Source organism: Ranitomeya variabilis, chromosome 5 (assembly GCF_051348905.1).
Source record: "Ranitomeya variabilis isolate aRanVar5 chromosome 5, aRanVar5.hap1, whole genome shotgun sequence".
Classification (NCBI taxonomy): Eukaryota; Metazoa; Chordata; class Amphibia; order Anura; family Dendrobatidae; genus Ranitomeya; species Ranitomeya variabilis.
The window spans coordinates 486,461,290-486,480,425 of NC_135236.1; the positions used below are offsets into that span (position 1 = coordinate 486,461,290).

Sequence of the window (19,136 nt, forward strand, 5' to 3'; positions counted from 1 at the left end):
ATTCAGTTGGAACAACTAAAAATAATTTAGAACATCCTCTATGCCTACAAACTAGATACTGATGCATACTTTTATGGTATTTTAGTGTGTGTGGGTTTTTTCTTGTGTGTAGTACATGACCTAAGCAAACTGCAGGCCACATCTGGCTCTTTGGTTGCTGCTCTCCTGACCAGGACATACAGATGCCTAAAAACAGTGTCACATTGCCTGTACATATGGGATGGCATGGGGATCCTTACTGTCTGTTATCTCAATTTTAATGGTGTCTTCATCCTCAGAACAGGAATGCAGGGCTAGACCCTCATACTGTGTGGGGGGAGCTGTTGTAATACTTAGTCTAACCATTGTTTTAATTTTTAATAAATCAATAGTACACATGAAAATCAGAAACTATGAAATGTATCTTATCAGAGAAATCTGCTTCTTTCTCTACCTGGACTGATTTTTCATTTTCAAAATTCTCAATTTCCAGGTAAAATGTGTATTCAGTAAAGACCCTTTCCCATTACTGAGATAGGAGATGGCAGCTGCCACTGATGAGATTCTGTGTAGATGGGAGGTTTGAGTAAAAGGCAGAGCTCCCCTCCCCATCTATATAAAATCTTACCAATAGCAAAGATCATCTGCTATCTCAGTAATGTAACAATCTGTCTTCACTGAATACACATTTTACCTGGGAATTGAGAATTTTGAAAATGAAAGATCAGTTCAGGAGGAGAAAGAGGCAAAGTTACTTATATTCCATGGCTACTGATTTATGAAATAAAATTGTAAATGGTTACTCTTTAATGCCGAGTAACAGTAGCAGTATTTATTATAAAAAGTAGTTATAGATGGTTTTGATTAGCTTCTACTGATAGCGCGTTACAATAAGCCCTATTGTAACATGAAATAGCAGCTGGCCAATATTTAATATTGCGCAGCATTAAGTATAACATTGATATTAATATAAGATTAATATTTATCAAAATTAATTTTAACCTATAGGTTTGACTCTCCATAAGTCACTGTCTCTCATGTGGCCCCTCGGGAAAATTGACCACCCTTTTAACCTCTTTCTGCCATTGGACAGAATAGTATGTCCGATGGCAGAACGCCCGCATCAAAGCTGGGATATCTCAGCTGTTTTGAACAGCTTACATGTGCCCACAATAGGTGCGGGCGGAATCGCGATCCGCCCGCACCTATTAACTAGTTAAATGTCGCTGTCAAACTCTTGACAGTTGCATTTAACAAGCGCATCCGGCTGGAAAGGCGCGCACCGCTGATCCCCATCAAGTGATCAGGGGTCATCGGTGCGTCGGCATAACAACCAGAGGTCTTCAGCAGACGTTTATGGTTGTTGATGCCAGATTGCTATGAGCGCCACCCAGTGGTCAGCGCTCATGGCAATGAAGTAATTTTGCTACATAGGGGCGATCTGAACATCGCCCCTATGTTGCAGAGCTGATCAGGCTATGCCAGCTTCTAGCCTCCCAAGGAGGCTATTGAAGCATGGCAAAAGTAAAAAAAAAAAAAATAGTTAGAAATAAGAAAAAAATATAAAAGTTCAAATCACCCCCCTTTTGACCCATTGAAAATAAAACAATAAAAAAAACCTTACACATATTTGGTATCGCCGTGTTCAGAATCGCCCGATCTATCAATTAAAAAAAAAATTAACCTGATCTCTAAACGGCGTAGCGAGACAGAAATTCCCTGGAGGGACTGCATTAGCACAGCTCCTGGCTGTAAAATGATTTAACCCCTTCAGATGGATTTACATCGTGGGACTGACAAAAAGATAGAAGGTATGGGATATTGTTGATTTTTTTATGTTATTTTTTTTACAGGACGAGGGTCTTCAGATAGATTACCAGTATAATAAAATATTACAACACCCTGTGTCTTTATTTCATTAAAATACTTTTAATGTGTGTGCTTTATTAACCATTTCGTACTATTGGTTTAATAATGGATAGGTGTCATAATTGTCGTCTCTCCATTATTAATCTGGCTTAATGTCACCTTACAATAGCAAGGTGACATTAACCCTTCATTACCCCATATCCCACCGCTACACGGGAGTGGGAAGAGTGGCCAAGTGCCAGAATAGGCGCATCTTACAGATGTGCCTTTTCTGGGGTGGCTGGGGGCAGATGTTTTTAGCCAGGGGGGCCAATAACCATGGACCCTCTCTAGGCTATTAATATCTGCCCTCAGTCACTGGCTTTACCACTCTGGCGGAGAAAATTGCGCGGGATCCCACGCCAATTTTTTCCGCGATTTAACCCTTTATTTTACAAGCTACAGCGCCCAAATTTTGCACATACACACTACTAACATTAGTAGTGTGGAATATGCAAAAAAAAAAAAAAAAAAAGGGATATGAGATGGTTCCTGTATGTAAACCATGTCTCATATCCTGTCGGGTTTGTGAAGGAGAAAGAAAAAGCCGGCAATTGAATTACCGGCTTTTCACATATCTCGCGCTGAATTAAATATAAATAATACAGTGTATATATGTGTGTGTGTGTGTGTATATATATATATATATATATATATATATATATATATATATATATATATATATATATTTATTAAAAAAATATATATATGTGTATATATTTATATTTATTAAAAAAAAAAAAAATATATATATATATATATATATATATATATATATATATATATATATATATATATATATATACCGTATTTTCTGGTGTATAAGACGACTGGGCGTATAAGACGACCCCCAACTTTTCCATATAAAATATGGAATTTGGGATATGCCCGCTGTATAAGACTGGGGTCATCTTATACGCCCAGTCATCTTATACAGCGTGTGGTTCCCAGGGTCTGAAGGAGAGGAGACTCTCCTTCAGGCCCTGGGATCCATATTCATGTTAAAAATAAAGAATAAAAATAAAAAATATGTATATACTCACCCCTCCGAGAAGCCTGGCTCTCACCGATGTAAGCGTCTGCCTCCGTTCCTAAGAATTGCAGAGCGTGAAGGACCTTCGATGACGTCACGGTCAGGTGACTGGTCACATGAGCGGTCACGGACCAATCACAGGCCAGTCACCTGACCGTGACGTCATCGAGGGTCCTTCATGCTGCAATTCTTAGGAACGGAGGCAGACGCTTACATCGGTGAGAGCCAGGCTTCTCGGAGGGGTGAGTATATACATATTTTTTATTTTTATTCTTTATTTTTAACATGAATATGGATCCCAGGGCCTGAAGGAGAGTCTCCTCTCCTTCAGACCCTGGGAACATCCAGGATCGCTCCCTGCACACGCCGTACCCGGCGTATAAGACGACCCCCGACTTTTGGGACAATTTTTAGGGGTTAAAAAGTCGTCTTATACGCCGGAAAATACGGTGTGTGTGTGTGTGTGTGTGTGTGTGTGTGTGTGTGTGTGTGTGTGTATATATATAGATAGATAGATAGATAGATAGATAGATAGATAGATAGATAGATAGATAGATAGATAGATAGATAGATAGATAGAGAGAGAGAGAGAGATAGATAGAGAGATATATATATATATAGATATAGATATTTTAATTAAAAAAAATATATATATAGATATATATATTTTAATTAAAAAAAAATAAATATATATATATATATATATATATATATATATATATATATATATATATATATATATATATAGTTAGTTTGGGCACCCCTATTAATCTTAAGCTTAAAGTTTTATAAAAATTGTTGTGTTTTTTTTGCAACAGCTATTTCAGTTTCATATATCCAATAACTGTTGGACACAGTAATGTTTCTGCCTTGAAATGAGGTTTATTGTACTAACAGAAAATGTGCACTCTGCATTCAAACAAAATTTGACAGGTGCATAAGTATGGGCACCCTTATCATTTTCTTGTTTAAAATACTCCTACCTACTTTTTACTGACTTACTAAAGCACTTTTTTTGTTTTGTAACCTCATTGAGCTTTGAACTTCATAGCCAGGTGTATGCAATCATGAGAAAAGCTACTTAGTGTCCACTTGCAAGTTGTTCTCCTGTTTGAATCTCCTCTGAAGAGTGGCATCATGGGCTCCTCAAAACAACTGTCAAATGATCTGAAAACAAAGATTATTCAACATAGTTGTTCAGGGGAAGGATACAAAAAGCTGTCGAAGAGATTTAACCTGTCAATTTCCACTGTGAGGAACATAGTAAGGAAATGGAAGAACACAGGTACAGTTCTTGTTAAGGCCAGAAGTGGCAGGCCAAGAAAAACATCAGAAAGGCAGAGAAGAAGAATGGTGAGATCAGTCAAGGACAATCCTCAGACCACCTCCAGAGAGCTGCAGCATCAACTTGCTGCAGATGGTGTCACTGTGCATCGGTCAACTATACAACGCACTGTGTTTCTTTTTGCCGCCATGCATAACGCCTTTCTGTATGACCAAACAACTCAATCTTGGTTTCATCAGTCCACAGGACCTTCTTCCAAAAAGAAATTGGCTTCTCCAAATGTGCTTTGGCATACCTCAGCCAACTCTGTTTGTGGCGTGCTTGCAGAAACGGCTTCGCATCACTCTCCCATACAGCTTCTCCTTGTGCAAAGTGCGTTGTATAGTTGACCGATGCACAGTGACACCATCTGCAGCAAGTTGATGCTGCAGCTCTCTGGAGGTGGTCTGAGGATTGTCCTTGACTGATCTCACCATTCTTCTTCTCTGCCTTTCTGATGTTTTTCTTGGCCTGCCACTTCTGGCCTTAACAAGAACTGTACCTGTGTTCTTCCATTTCCTTACTATGTTCCTCACAGTGGAAATTGACAGGTTAAATCTCTGAGACAGCTTTTTGTATCCTTCCCCTGAACAACTATGTTGAATAATCTTTGTTTTCAGATCATTTGACAGTTGTTTTGAGGAGCCCATGATGCCACTCTTCAGAGGAGATTCAAACAGGAGAACAACTTGCAAGTGGACACTTTAAGTAGCTTTTCTCACGATTGCATACACCTGGCTATGAAGTTCAAAGCTCAATGAGGTTACAAAACCAAAAAAAGTGCTTTAGTAAGTCAGTAAAAAGTAGGTAGGAGTATTTTAAACAAGAAAATGATAAGGGTGCCCATACTTATGCACCTGTCAAATTTTGTTTGAATGCAGATTGCACATTTTCTGTTAGTACAATAAACCTCATTTCAAGGCAGAAACATTACTGTGTCCAACAGTTATTAGATATATGAAACTGAAATAGCTGTTGCAAAAAAAACACTTTTTATAAAACATTAAGCTTAAGATTAATAGGGGTGCCCAAACTTTTTCATATAACTGTATATATTCAAAAAAGAAGGCAGCACTCCATTTTTCTTATTAAATGTGCAGGATTGAGAAAGGCTCATTTAGAGCCGAAACGTTGCACAGACATGTGGGTCTGATTAAAATCCTGCACATTTAATAAGAAAAATGGAGTGCTGCTTTCTTTTTTGAATTTTATGGACTTTGGATAACCAGTGGACAGGTTGCCTGGAGGCTCTGCACCCAGAGATAAGTAGAAGTATTGTGCTGTTCCTTTTTTATGAAAAAAAAAATATATATATACTGTATGTGTGTGTATATATACATACATATATACAGTTAGGTCCATATATATTTGGACAGAGACAACATTTTTCTCATTTTGGTTATAGACATTACCACAATGAATTTTAAACAAAACAATTCAGATGCAGTTGAAGTTCAGACTTTCAGCTTTCATTTGAGGGTATCCACATTAAAATTGGATGAAGGGTTTAGGAGTTTCAGCTCCTTAACATGTGCCACCCTGTTTTTAAAGGGACCAAAAGTAATTGGACAGATTCAATAATTTTAAATAAAATGTTCATTTCTAGTACTTGGTTGAAAACCCTTTGTTGGCAATGACTGCCTGAAGTCTTGAACTCATGGACATCACCAGACGCTGTGTTTCCTCCTTTTTGATGCTCTGTCAGGCTTTCACTGCGGTGGTTTTCAGTTGCTGTTTGTTTGTGGGCCTTTCTGTCTGAAGTTTAGTCTTTAACAAGTGAAATGCATGCTCAATTGGGTTGAGCTCAGGTGACTGACTTGGCCATTCAAGAATATTCCACTTCTTTGCTTTAATAGACTCCTGGGTTGCTTTGGCTTCATGTTTTGGGTCATTGTCCATCTGTAGTATGAAACGACGACCAATCAGTTTTGCTGCATTTGGCTGGATCTGAGCACACAGTATGGCTCTGAATACCTCAGAATTCATTTGGCTGCTTCTGTCCTGTGTCACATCATCAATAAACACTAGTGACCCAGTGCCACTGGCAGCCATGCATGCCCAAGCCATCACACTGCCTCCGCCGTGTTTTACAGATGATGTGGTATGCTTTGGATCATGAGCTGTACCACACCTTCCCCATACTTTTCTCTTTCCATCATTCTGATAGAGGTTGATCTTGGTTTCATCTGTCCAAAGAATGTTTTCCTGAACTGTGCTGGCTTTTTTAGATGTTTTTTAGCAAAGTCCAGTCTAGCCTTTTTATTCTTGACACTTATGAGTGGCTTGCACCGTGCAGTGAACCCTCTGTATTTACTTTCAGGCAGTCTTCTCTTTATGATAGATTTGGATATTGATACGCCGACCTCCTGGAGAGTGCTGTTCACTTGGTTGGCTGTTGTGAAGGGGTTTCTCTTCACCATGGAGATTATTCTGCGATCACCCACCACTGTTGTCTTCCGTGGGCGCCCAGGTCTTTTTGCATTGATGAGATCACCAGTGCTTTCTTTCCTTCTCAGGATGTACCAAACTGTACATTTTGCCACTCCTAATATTGTAGCAATTTCTCAGATGGGTTTTTTCTCTGTTTTCACAGCTTTTCATGGCTTGTTTCACCTTCATGGAGAGCACTTTTGACCGCATGTTTACTTCATAGGAAAACCTTCCAAATGCAAGCACCACACCTCAAATCAACTCCAGGCCTTTTATCTGCTTAGTTGAGAATGACATAATGAAGGGATTGCCCACACCTGTTCATGAAATAGCCTTGGAGTCAATTGTCCAATTACTTTTGGTCCCTTTAAAAAACAGGGTGGCACATGTTAAGGAGCTGAAACTCCTAAACTCTTCATCCAATTTTAATATGGATACCCTCAAATGAAAGCTAAAAGTCTGAACTTCAACTGCATCTGAATTGTTTTGTTTAAAATTAAATTGTGGTAATGTCTATAACCAAAATGAGAAAAATGTTGTCTCTGTCCAAATATATATGGACTTAACTGTATATACTGTGTATGTATGTAATATATATATATATATATATATATATATATATATATATATATATATATATATATATATATATATATATATATATATATATATATATATATATATATATATATATATATATAGTTTTAACGAACATTTGAGCACATAAATCCATTAGATGTCGGTTTTGCAAGCCTGCGAGAAAATATCGCAGTACGGATGCCATACGGATTACATACGGAGGATGCCATGCGCATAATACGCTACCACACCCTGCCTACGGATGACATGCGGATCACTATTTTGGGAACATTTCTGCGTATTACGGCCGTAAAAAAGGACCGTATTTTCATACGCTGAGTGTGAGGCCGGCCTAAGTGTCAGACAGTCTTGCCACTTGGAATCAATGTTAACTCATTAGATGCCAATTACTTTAATTTCTAATGTTTCTGCAGTAGAGAGGGAAAAAACAATGTATTCTGCTCTGCAGCAACTATTACCATACATCCTGTGTCCAGTTCAACATGAAACATTTGGTGAAAGGTCCTCTTTAAGGAATTGGCACAACTATTCGTTGTTGCACACTTGATTCAATGGGCAAAGTGTGGTATTTAATTTGTCCAGTTGTGGCGCTACTTGCAGTTTTTACCAGCAAAGGCAGCTGATTACTGAATGTTTCCACGATGGGGCTTGTGGAATATGGCTTTTTTGGTTGGAGGTGGGGATGAATAGGCAGCCACTTTTGAAAGCGGGTTAAAAAGAGTTGCCCTTTGTGCATGCTAAGTCTGCTTCCTGAAATAATTCAGGTGCTCAAGACTGCATTGACTTTCTTTGCTTTTATTTGTCTAGCCAATATAGCTGCCCTTCATGTTTTGCTTTCCCACTTGCCAAGCTCACTAGGTTCATTCTCAATTTGTGGGGATTAAAGGCTGTATTTTAAAACTGTAAAATGTTTCCTATATTTTACTTTTCCAGCAGTATTTTCTGGGCTCTCATCACAAGTGCACAGATTTTCAGCACACAAGAGCTCTTTGGGTAACCATCTTTTTTTGTCTACTTTCACCTTTTCCTCACCATAAGATTCTGGGGAGCAGCTGTGGTTCCATTGCTTTGCAGTCCTTTCCTGTCTTTGCTTTGCTTGTATTTCAGCTGTATTGATGGGGGCACCATGTTTTCTGGATCTGTTTCTACATTCTAGAATAGTGCAGAATGCCTACTTTGATACCATAATATGTTAATCCACATTTTAAGTTGTACTTTTTAGAGTTCTTCTACTGTAACTAGAATAATATGTTTCAGAGAACTGGGGCCTCTAATCTGTAATTAGTAGTGTTACAAAAATCCACCTGACAGATTGTGACTTTTGAAGCAAATTGCTTGCTCTCCAGAATCTGATGTAGTCTCCATGCTTCTGCACAGAATCCTGCTTCCTTCCTTTCCCATTGGGTGAGAGTCATAGGGTAGATCTGGGGTGGATCCCTTCTAGTGGTGGGTTAGTGCTTATTCAAGAAGAATATTCTTTTGACTGTTATCTTGTATTTTTTTTTTCCCTCCACAGAACATCAGGTTGTTGCGCACAGAAATCCAGAAGTTTGGTGCCTCTTTACAACAGGTTGATAGGGTATGCTGCCATACGACTGGAGCAGAGAAACTGAGACAGGCCCTGTCTGGTTGTGATGACATCTTGTCTAGACAGGTTGGTTCCCATCTTTGTGTATTCCAGCTACTGAAATCAATAGCCTGATAATGGCTGAGCCATGTTTATCAAAGATTTGGACTATAACTAAATATTCAGCAGTTTATGGTAGCAATTTTTTATATTTACAAGATCTTAGGGATTCTAGAGCTGAGCTCTCTCCAACAGCAGATGATGTTGGCAATATTACGAGGCCTGCAGCTGTGGCCGTATCGGAGCTCCAGTCATTGCTGGTAACTGTTTAAATGCCATTGTCAAACTCTGACAGTGGCATTTATAAGGTGTGGTTGTGGTCTCATGTGCATTGGCTCCCATATCCTGCGTCGCATAGATGGGCTGCCAAGACAACAGATAGCAGTGATGAGGGTCTTCAACATGTCATCATATTACTCCTCTGAAACTCCTCCAAAGAGACTTGAGATTTTCACTATATGCTATGTTATTGTAGTATATGGTCTAAGTGATCGAATGATCGCAGGTTCAAGTCTCATTGCAACGCCCTTAAAAGTTTAGTCACTCAAAATATAACATTAACCCATACAGTAGATGCTGTAAAGAGAAGGAGAAAATGTTTTTTGTTATATTTGGTCACCACACCTCCCTGCAAAAATGCTAGAAAAAGTGGCCAAAGTGTCGTGTGTACTCTGAATTGAAATCAATAAAAAGTCCGCTCGCCATCACACAGTTCAATTGACACAAACCAAAAGACACTGCATGATATGTAAATGAAAAATAAGTATAAAAAGTGATATGTATAGTAGATTTTTAATCTATGCAAGTTTGGAATCACTGTAACCGTATTGACCTGGAGATTCATGCAGCAAAATAATTTTTTACCATACAATGAACTCCATAAAAACAAAACCCAAATAACCATTTTAGAATTGCATATTTTTTTTTTCCACCATTTTACTTCAATTGAAAATGTTTCCCGTTTTTCTCTTAGTACATTTTCTTAGTACGTTAATGCTCTCAGTGTGAAAACAAGATAACCTTGTAGTTATGGTACCTTTTTAATGGCTAACAAATAAAATAAATGATGTTACAAAGCAAGTTTTCGGGACTTCTCAGGCTAAGTGCACATGTTGCAGAATTGCCGCGGAAATTTCCGCAGCAATTCTGCAACTCCTGCCGCGGGTATATCGCATGCGGAATTGGCATGCGTTTTCCTGCTTAAACACTAGCGTTTTGCAAGCGTAATTGACTTGCAGAATGCTAGCGTTTTCCAAGCGATCTGTAGCATCGCTTGGAAAACTGATTGACAGGTTGGTCACACTTGTCAAACATAGTGTTTGACAAGTGTGACCAACCTTTTACTATTGATGCTGCCTATGCAGCATCAATAGTAAAAAGATCTAATGTTTAAAAAAACAAGTTTATTCTCACCTTCCGACGGCCCCCGATCTCCTCAGCGGTGCACGCGGTGGCTTCCGTTCCAAGGGATGCTTTGTGCGAAGGTCCGGGGATGACGTCACGTGACCGTGACTTCATCCCAGGTCCTTCGCACATAGCATCCCTGGGAACGGAAGCCGCCGCGTGCACCACTGAGAGGTGGGAGCACTCCGGGGGCCATCGGAAGGTGAGTATATCACTATTTTTAATTTAATTTTTTATTTATTTTTTTTAATTTTTTTACAGTGATATGGTACCCAGTCCGTGGAGGAGAGTCTCCTCTCCTCCACCCTGGGTACCGTCCGCACATGATCCGCTTACTTCCGCATGGTGGGCATAGCCCCATGCGGAAAGTAAGCAGATCAGTGCATTCCTATGTATGCGGAATCGCCACGATTCCGCAAATTAATGAACATGCTGCGTTTTTTTCTGGAAAAATATGCAACATGTGCATACAAAATGCGGATTGCATTCTATTAATAGGATGCTTAATGTGAGCGTTTTTTTTCGCGGCTTTATCACGTTTTTATAGTGAAAAATCCGGAACGTGTGCACACAGCCTTAGGGTCCCTTCCTCAGGCATGGTATAACAAAAAGTTTCTGAAGAAACACAAATATATGCATAAACAAACAGCAAAAAAAAAAAAAAAAAGAGGGGTATGGTATAATAAATTTACCTTTGAATAAACAAACTGAGCTCTGAGACTGAATTCTTAATTGGATTAGATTAGTGATGTGAAAGTTTTAGGGTGTGTTTCCATGTTCAGGAAACACTGCGTGTTTGACTGCGTAGAGCCGCAGCGTGCAGATGTTACAGCATAGTGGGGGGGATTTTATGAAATCCTGTCTCCACTATGCGATTCCGGACATGCGGCGCGTCTTTTTAGATCACAGCATGTCCGTTTGACTTGCGGCGACGCTGCGCCATTCGCAAGGTAAAACACAGGGCCCTATGTGTGGGGTGCGATGATGCCGGATGTGTGCAATGAACACATCCGGCATCATCGCGTCTACAGAAGGGGCGAAGCTTTGGGTGGAGCGGGTTTGCCGCTCCGTACAAACCGCCGGCCATCCTGAACGTGGACATGTACCCTTAGGCCATGTGCACACGTTCAGTATTTTTCGCGGGTTTTTTTTCGTGTTTTTTTCACTATAAAAACTTGATAAAAACGCGAAAAAACGCTTACATATGCCTCCTATTATATACAGTGTATTCCGCATTTCTTGTGCAATTGTTGCATTTTTTTCCGCGAAAAAAACGCATCGTGGAAAAAAAAAGCAACATGTTCATTAAATTTGCGGAATTGCGGGGATTCCGCACACCTAGGAATGCATTGATCTACTTACTTTCCGCATGTGGCTGTGCACACCATGCGGGAAGTAAGCAGATTATGTGCGGTTGATACCCAGGGTGGAGGAGAGGAGACTCTCCTCCACGGACTGGGCACCATATAATTGGTAAAAAAAAAAAAAAAAATAGTAATATACTCACCTTCGATGGCCCCTGAGTCTTCCCGCCTCAGCGGTGCATGCTGCCGCTTCCATTCCTATAGATGGTGTGTGTGAAGGACCTGCGATGACGCCGCGGTCTTGTGATTGGTCGCGTGACCACTCATGTGACTGCTCACGTGACCGGGCCGTCATGGAAGGTCCTGCACACACACACCATCTATAGGAACGGACGCCGCTGAGGAGGTCGGCTGTCTGCAGGTGAGTATAACCATTCTTTCTTCTTTTTTTTTTAACATGATATCTTTTTACTATTGATACTGTATAAGCAGCATCTATAGTAAAAAGTTGGTCACACTTGTCAAACACTATGTTTGACAAGTGTGACCAACCTGTCAGTCAGTTTTCCAAGCGATGCTACAGATCGCTTGGAAATTACGCTTGCAAAATGCTAAAAAAAAAAAAACGGGGGAAAAAACAAGAAAAAAACGCAAAAAAAAAAAGTGGATTTCTTGCAGAAAATTTCCCGTTTTCTTCAGGAAATTTCTGCAAGAAATCCTGACGTGTGCACGTACCCTGATAGTCCAAATATCTAAGAAAGGTCAGAGGCCTGGTGCCCTCAACTTTAAAGCAAATGATTCTTCAAATTCTGTAGTAAGTCATACATACTTCTGACAGATTTAGTCCTGTGTGGATGGAATCAAAGACTATAATAAGTTTGTATTCCCAAACCCTGGGATGTTTTTCTGATTTAAAATTGCCTTTTAGTATGACAACTTTCATGTTGTTTGTTTGTGAGCTAGACTACAGAAATGTTTGGTCACTGGTATCTAATGTTTTTTTTTTTTTTTATCTGCAACTGTGTGGAGATAAGAGGCCCCCAATAGGACACACAGTGTACAGAATTAAGTACACCACATTGGAAAAACATGTGAATGTCCCAGGAATCTTAAAGTCCTGCCGTGTGTTGGGAATCGGTATCCTGTATTTAGTCTCTACATGAGTGCAGGTTTTGCAGCTATTCAAGTTGCACTGATAAGTTCCTGTCAGTGTATTTGAGGGCATTGAACTTCGGATCATGAGGTTTCTTTGAATATTGTCTTTAGACGGTCATCCTTGTGTAAGATGTGGTGAAGTTTTTTTGCAATTTTTCTGAGTGGGGTGGTAGCCTTAATTTAATAATGTCTTTTTAAGATGTGTTAAGTGTTCATGCTGCTCCGTTGGGCTGGAACAGATACGATTATATCTAAGGGCCTGGCTGTAGACCATTGACTTTTTAATGTGTTTTGTTGGAAACTCTCCCATCTGAGGTACCGTATGTAGAATGGTCAATTGGTTTCCGATACACCGTTGTCTGGATTGAACCATTTTGAATTTGTATGGTGGTATCCAGAAAGTTGTCTTCTGTTTTTGAGTGGTCCAATGTCAGGTTTATTGTGGGGTGAAATGTATTGAATTTATCATGGAATTTTAGAAGTTCTTATTCAGACTCAGTCCAGATTATTAAGATGTCATCGATATAACAGAAATAAGCCAAGAGTTTGATGGAGCAGGATTTAAAAAGTAATTTTCCAGTTTAGCCATGAAAAGTTTGGCATACTTTGGTGCCATTTCGCTGCCCATAGCAGTTCCGGTGAGTTGTAGATATATCTCATCTCCGAAAGAAAAAAAACGTGTGTGAGGATAAATCTGGTGAGTCTTAATACAGACTGAGGGGATCCCATTAGCTTCAAGAAACATTTGGCAGGTGGATAGTCCATCTTCATGTGGGATGTTTGAATATAGGGATTCCACATCCATGGTGGCTAAGATGGCATTCTTAGGGAAAGGACCTATTGTAGATAGCTTTTCTAAAAGGTCTGTGGTGTCCTGTATATAGTTGGCTGTCTTCCTTGCCAGAGGTTAGGACATTTTATACCCATCCTGAGATTTTTTTCAATGAGTGTCCCCACCCCTCTGATGATTGGCTTCTGTCACTGGTTGCTTCTCCGGTATCACACAATCAACAGAGCAAGAGAATAGTGAACAATTTCACAATTCTCCCAACCCCGGCCCCCCATGTTATAGCCAGTCAAACCTCCCAATTGCTACACCCAGAAACCCCTCTAACCTTATTAATATTCCATGCATGCCTTCTGTCTTTTTCAATTGTGCCCTTTGGAATTCTCGCTGTGTGTGTAATAAACTCTCCTTCATTCATGACTTCTTCCTTTCTAATTCTCTTAATCTCCTGGCTTTTACTGAAACCTGGATCCAGCAGTCAGACACCACCGCTGCTGCTGCTGCTCTTTCATATGGTGGACTACACTTTTCTCATACCCCAAGATCTGACAACAGAGCAGGTGGAGGCGTTGGTCTGCTCCTTTCACCCAACTGTGCCTTCCAAGTTATCCCCCAAGTACCCTCACTTGTCTTCTCTTCCTTTTGAGGTCCATGCTGTCAGACTCTACATCCCCTTCTCCATGCGAGTGGCGCTGGTGTATCGTCCTCCCAGCCCCTCTCATCAGTTCCTGGATCACTTTGCCACCTGGCTTCCACACTTTCTCTCCTGTGACACCCCCACCCTCATCATTGGTGATTTCAACATCCCCATTGCTTCTCCCCTCTCCCCATCTGCTTCTCACCTTTTATCTCTAACCTCCTCTTTCGGCCTCTCGCAGCATACTAACTCTCCAATGCATGAAGATGGAAACTCCCTCGACTTGGTCTTCTCCCGGCTTTGCTCAGTAGACTATTTCACAAACTCCCGCTCTCTGACCACAACCTTCTTTCATTCTCTATCAAGAACTGCCATCCCGCTCAGGTCACCCCCACTTTCCACACTTATAGAAACATACAGGCCATTAACACCCAGAAACTTATGAAGAACTTGCAGTCCCCATTGGCCCCAATCTCCTCCATCTCATGTCCTGATTCTGCTCTGAAGCATTACAGTGAAATCCTGCAAAGTGCCCTGGATGAAGCTACACCTCCTATACATAGAACAACTCAGCACAGAGGGCGACAACCGTGGCACACGCTGCAAACACGTTTCCTGCAGCGGTGCTCCAGGTGTGCCGAAAGTCTGTAGGGAGAAAATCTAATTACCCGAAGATACATCCATTATAAGTTCATGCTAAAAACATACAACTCTGCCCTTCACCTCTCCAAACAAACCTATTTCAACACCCTCATCACCTCACTGTCCAATAACCCTAAACGTCTCTTTGACACTTTCCAGTCCCTACTCAACCCAAGAGTGCAGGCCCCAACCACGGAACTCCGCGCTGACGATCTGACCAATTACTTCAAAGAAAAAATTTACCACATTCGACAGGAAATCATCTCCCAATCTCTTCATACAATGCAATGTCCTCCCTCCCCCACTGCATCTAGTTCACTCTCTGACTTTGAACCAGTTACAGAAGAAGAAGTAATCAGGCTCCTTGCATCTTCTCATCCGACCACTTGCACCAGTGACCCCATTCCGTCACACCTCCTCCAGTCCCTTTCCCCGGCTGTCACCTCTCGCCTAACAAAAATATTCAACCTTTCTCTCACTTCCGGTATTTTTCTCTCATTTAAGCATGCCATCATACATCCATTACTTAAAAAAACCATCACTCGATCAAAACTGTGCCGCTAATTATAGACCTGTCTCTAATCTTCCCTTCATCTCTAAACTCCTCGAACGCCTGGTCCACTCCCGACTTACCCGCTATCTCTCAGATAACTCTCTTCTCGGCCCTCTTCAATCTGGCTTCCGCTCTTTACACTCTACTGAAACTGCCCTCACTAAAGTCTCTAATGACCTACTAACAGCTAAATCTAATGGTCACTACTCCATGCTAATTCTCTTGGATCTCTCCACAGCATTCGACACTGTGGATCATCAGCTCCTCCTCACTATGCTCCGCTCCATCGGCCTCAAGGACACCGTTCTCTCCTGGTTCTCCTCCTATCTCTCTGACCGATCCTTCACTGTATATTTTGCTGGTTCCTCCTACTCTCACCTTCCCCTTACTGTTGGGGTTCCTCAAGGATCAGTCCTAGGCCCCCTCCTCTTCTTTCTATACTGCCCCTATTGGACAAACAATCAGTAGATTTGGTTTCCACTACCATCTCTATGCTGACGACACCCAATTATACACTTCTTCTCCTGTTATCACGCCAACCTTTTTAGAAAACACCAGTGATTGTCTTACCGCTGTCTCTAACATCATGTCCTCCCTCTATCTGAAACTGAACTTGTCAAAAACTGAACTCCTCGTGTTTCCTCCCTCTACTAACCTACCATTGCCATCTCCGTGTGCGGTTCCAACATTACTCCAAAGCCACATGCCCGCTGCCTTGGGGTCATCCTTGATTCCGAGCTTTCATTCACCCCCCACATCCGATCACTGGCTCGCTCTTCTTATCTGCATCTCAAAAACATTTCTAAAATTCGCCCTTTTCTTACTTTCGACTCTGCAAAAACTCTTACTGCTTCACTAATTCATTCTCGTCTGGACTATTGTAACTCTACTAGTCGGCCTCCCTCTTACCAAACTCTCCCCGCTCCAATCTGTCCTGAATGCTGCAGCCAGGATCATATTCCTCACCAACCGTTACACCGATGCCTCTACCTTGTGCCAGTCATTACACTGGCTACCCATCCACTACAAAACTACTACCCTCATCCACAAAGCACTCCATGGCTCAGCACCACCCTACATCTCCTCTCTGGTCTCAGTCTACCACCCTACCCGTGCCCTCCGCTCCGCTATTGACCTCAGGTTAGCATCCTCAATAATCAGAACCTCCCACTCCCGACTCCAAGACTTTACACGTGCTGCGCCAATTCTTTGGAATGCACTACCTAGGTTAATACGATTAATCCCCACAGTTTTAAGCGTGCCCTAAAAACTCATTTGTTCAGATTGGCCTACCACCTCAACGCATTAACCTAACTATCCCTGTGTGGCCTATTAAAAAAAAAAAAAAACATAATCAGGTTCCTCGCATCATGTTCATAGCTCTCTGTACTGCTACATACTTAGGCAGTTAACTGGTTCATGCAGCTTTACATGAACACCCGAGCCTTACACAATGGCTGGTCCAAATAACTAAAGCAATTGTTACCATCCACCTCTCGTGTCTCCCCTTTTCCTCATAGTTTGTAAGCTTGCGAGCAGGGCCCTCATTCCTATTGGTATCTATTTTGAACTGTGATTTCTGTTATGCTGTAATGTCTATTGTCTGTACAAGTCCCCTCTATAATTCGTAAAGCGCTGCAGAATATGTTGGCGCTATATAAATAAAATTATTATTATTATATAGGCAAAAATACGAAAGGTCCATATAATCCACCACACAAAGGATAAAATAGTCCAGAACACGAATGCAGTTCAGTAACAGGATAAAAGTCCAACAATCCAGCAGACAGAGGATCACATAGTCCATATACTCTTCTTTCTCTCTGATATCCCCTTCACATCATGGTTCCACACCAGACTGATCTGTGTCTCACCTCTCTGATATTTACAAGTCCCTCTCCTCATTCACAGGTCAGGAGGGGGAAGGTCTCAGGGGCTCATTGTTTCAACAAGCTAGGTCAACATGTCATTAGCATATTGGCAAACAAAATTATTCACTGACCCTGTGGAGAGATAACAATACTGTGGGGAGAATATCAGATGGCAAATAACAACTCATCTTACAAGAGAACACCATGAAAATAAGTAAAATAGAAAAATACACAAAAATGATACCCACATAACATTTCACACCATCACAACCTCTCCCTCCTCATAATAAGTGAGCACGCCATTAGGTCTACACAGACCTCTGGCCTGCTCACTTTAGTCCACTTTGCTCCACTGTTTATAGTTCCTTGTACAGTGGCAGGGGTTACAATAATCATGAGCACTTGTCCATAAATTCCCGGGTCCTGGCTTTATGGTCATGCCAGGCTTTTTGTCTGGACTGCAAATGTCCAGGTTGCCCACACCCGTAACATCTCTCTGTGATACCCCCAGGTTGTGGTCGGAACTTTTGGGGCCCAGGATTGTGAGCTGTGATTGTCATCGGCCTGCGGCTGGGTGGAAGGGCAGATATAATGGGACGGGGCGCGGGAGAAGGCCGTGGTTCATTGTCCAGAACCCTCCTCCATTGCAGTCTGATAGTAAGGGCTTCATCGGCCAGGGCTGCAGCTCTATCCACGGTGCACGGCGTGCGCTCCCGGACCCATTCCCGTATCTCTGCGGGGCACTTGGCAAGAAATTGTTCTATAAGAAACGCCTGTATAACATCTTCCACAGTAAAGGCGTTTTCTGCTTCCAGCCATCTCCGACATGCCTGGGACATCTTATGTGCATACATCCTAAATGATCCCCCTGTAGTGCATGGGAGGTCTCGGAACTTGGCCCTATATGAGTGGGGTGTAGCATGGTAATCCAGGATAGTCTGCTTAACAATGTTATAATCCCGATTCCGCTGCGAGTCAATGGTTCGGTAAGCCTCCGCCAGGCTACCGTTCAGAAGTCCCACTGACAAACGCATCCAGCCAGAGTGGGGCACCTCCATCACAGCACACTGCTGCTCAAAGTCCTTGAAGAACCCCTCCACATCTCCGGAAGCCTCATCAAATGGCTTAAACTCTGTCCGGGTGATCCGTACAGGCTCCCGGATCGTTGGGTTTACATTCCACATTGCGTTACTCCCTTTTTCAAGCTCCATTGCTTCTTGTCTCCGCTGTGCCCGGCGGGCAGCCTCCTCCTTGTACTCTGAGAGACGCCTGGGCCCAGAACCGCCATCTCTTCTTCGTACCACACCACCCACTGGCTTTTTGGGGTGGGGGTCCTCGTCTCCAGTGCTTGTCCTTCAGACATATGAGGGGAGGTGGTCGGGCTGGCACCCACCAGTAGGTCAATTAAGGCCTCTTTAGTCAGTCCCTGGTAGTTCAGACCCAAGTCTCTGGCTCTCTCCTGTAAACTGGATACAGTCCAATTTCTGTACTCACTCTGTGTGTGGTTCTCCATTAGGTTACGCTCTGTTGATCCCACCTCTGCGACCAGTTGTCACGGGTTCCTTCTCCGGTATCACACAATCAACAGAGCAAGAGAATAGTGAACAATTCCAGAACCTTTATTTAGGCAAAAACACGAAAGGTCCATATAATCCACCACACAAAGGATAAAATAGTCCAGAACACGAATGCAATTTAGTAACAGGATAAAAGTCCAACAATCCAGCAGACAGAGGATCACATAGTCCATATACTCTTCTTTCTCTCTGATATCCCCTTCACATCATGGTTCCACACCAGACTGATCTGTGTCTCACCTCCCTGATATTGAGACTGCACCAAATGTATAAATGAATCAATATATTGGTCCAAAATGGTGTTG

General features: G+C 41.8%; 1 protein-coding gene across 3 annotated transcripts in view; it reads left to right on the top strand.

Annotated features, from left to right (window-relative positions):
* Positions 1-19,136, top strand: part of KIF20A (kinesin family member 20A) — a 59,079-nt gene that overhangs the window by 37,355 nt on the left and 2,588 nt on the right. The window contains exons 18-19 of one of the 3 annotated variants that reach the window (XM_077265539.1): positions 8,208-8,267; positions 8,791-8,928. In XM_077265539.1, the coding sequence (XP_077121654.1) occupies positions 8,208-8,267; positions 8,791-8,928 (198 nt within the window). The remainder of the gene's footprint in view (positions 1-8,207; positions 8,268-8,790; positions 8,929-19,136) is intronic. The other 2 variants (XM_077265540.1, XM_077265541.1) reach the window with 2 other exon arrangements.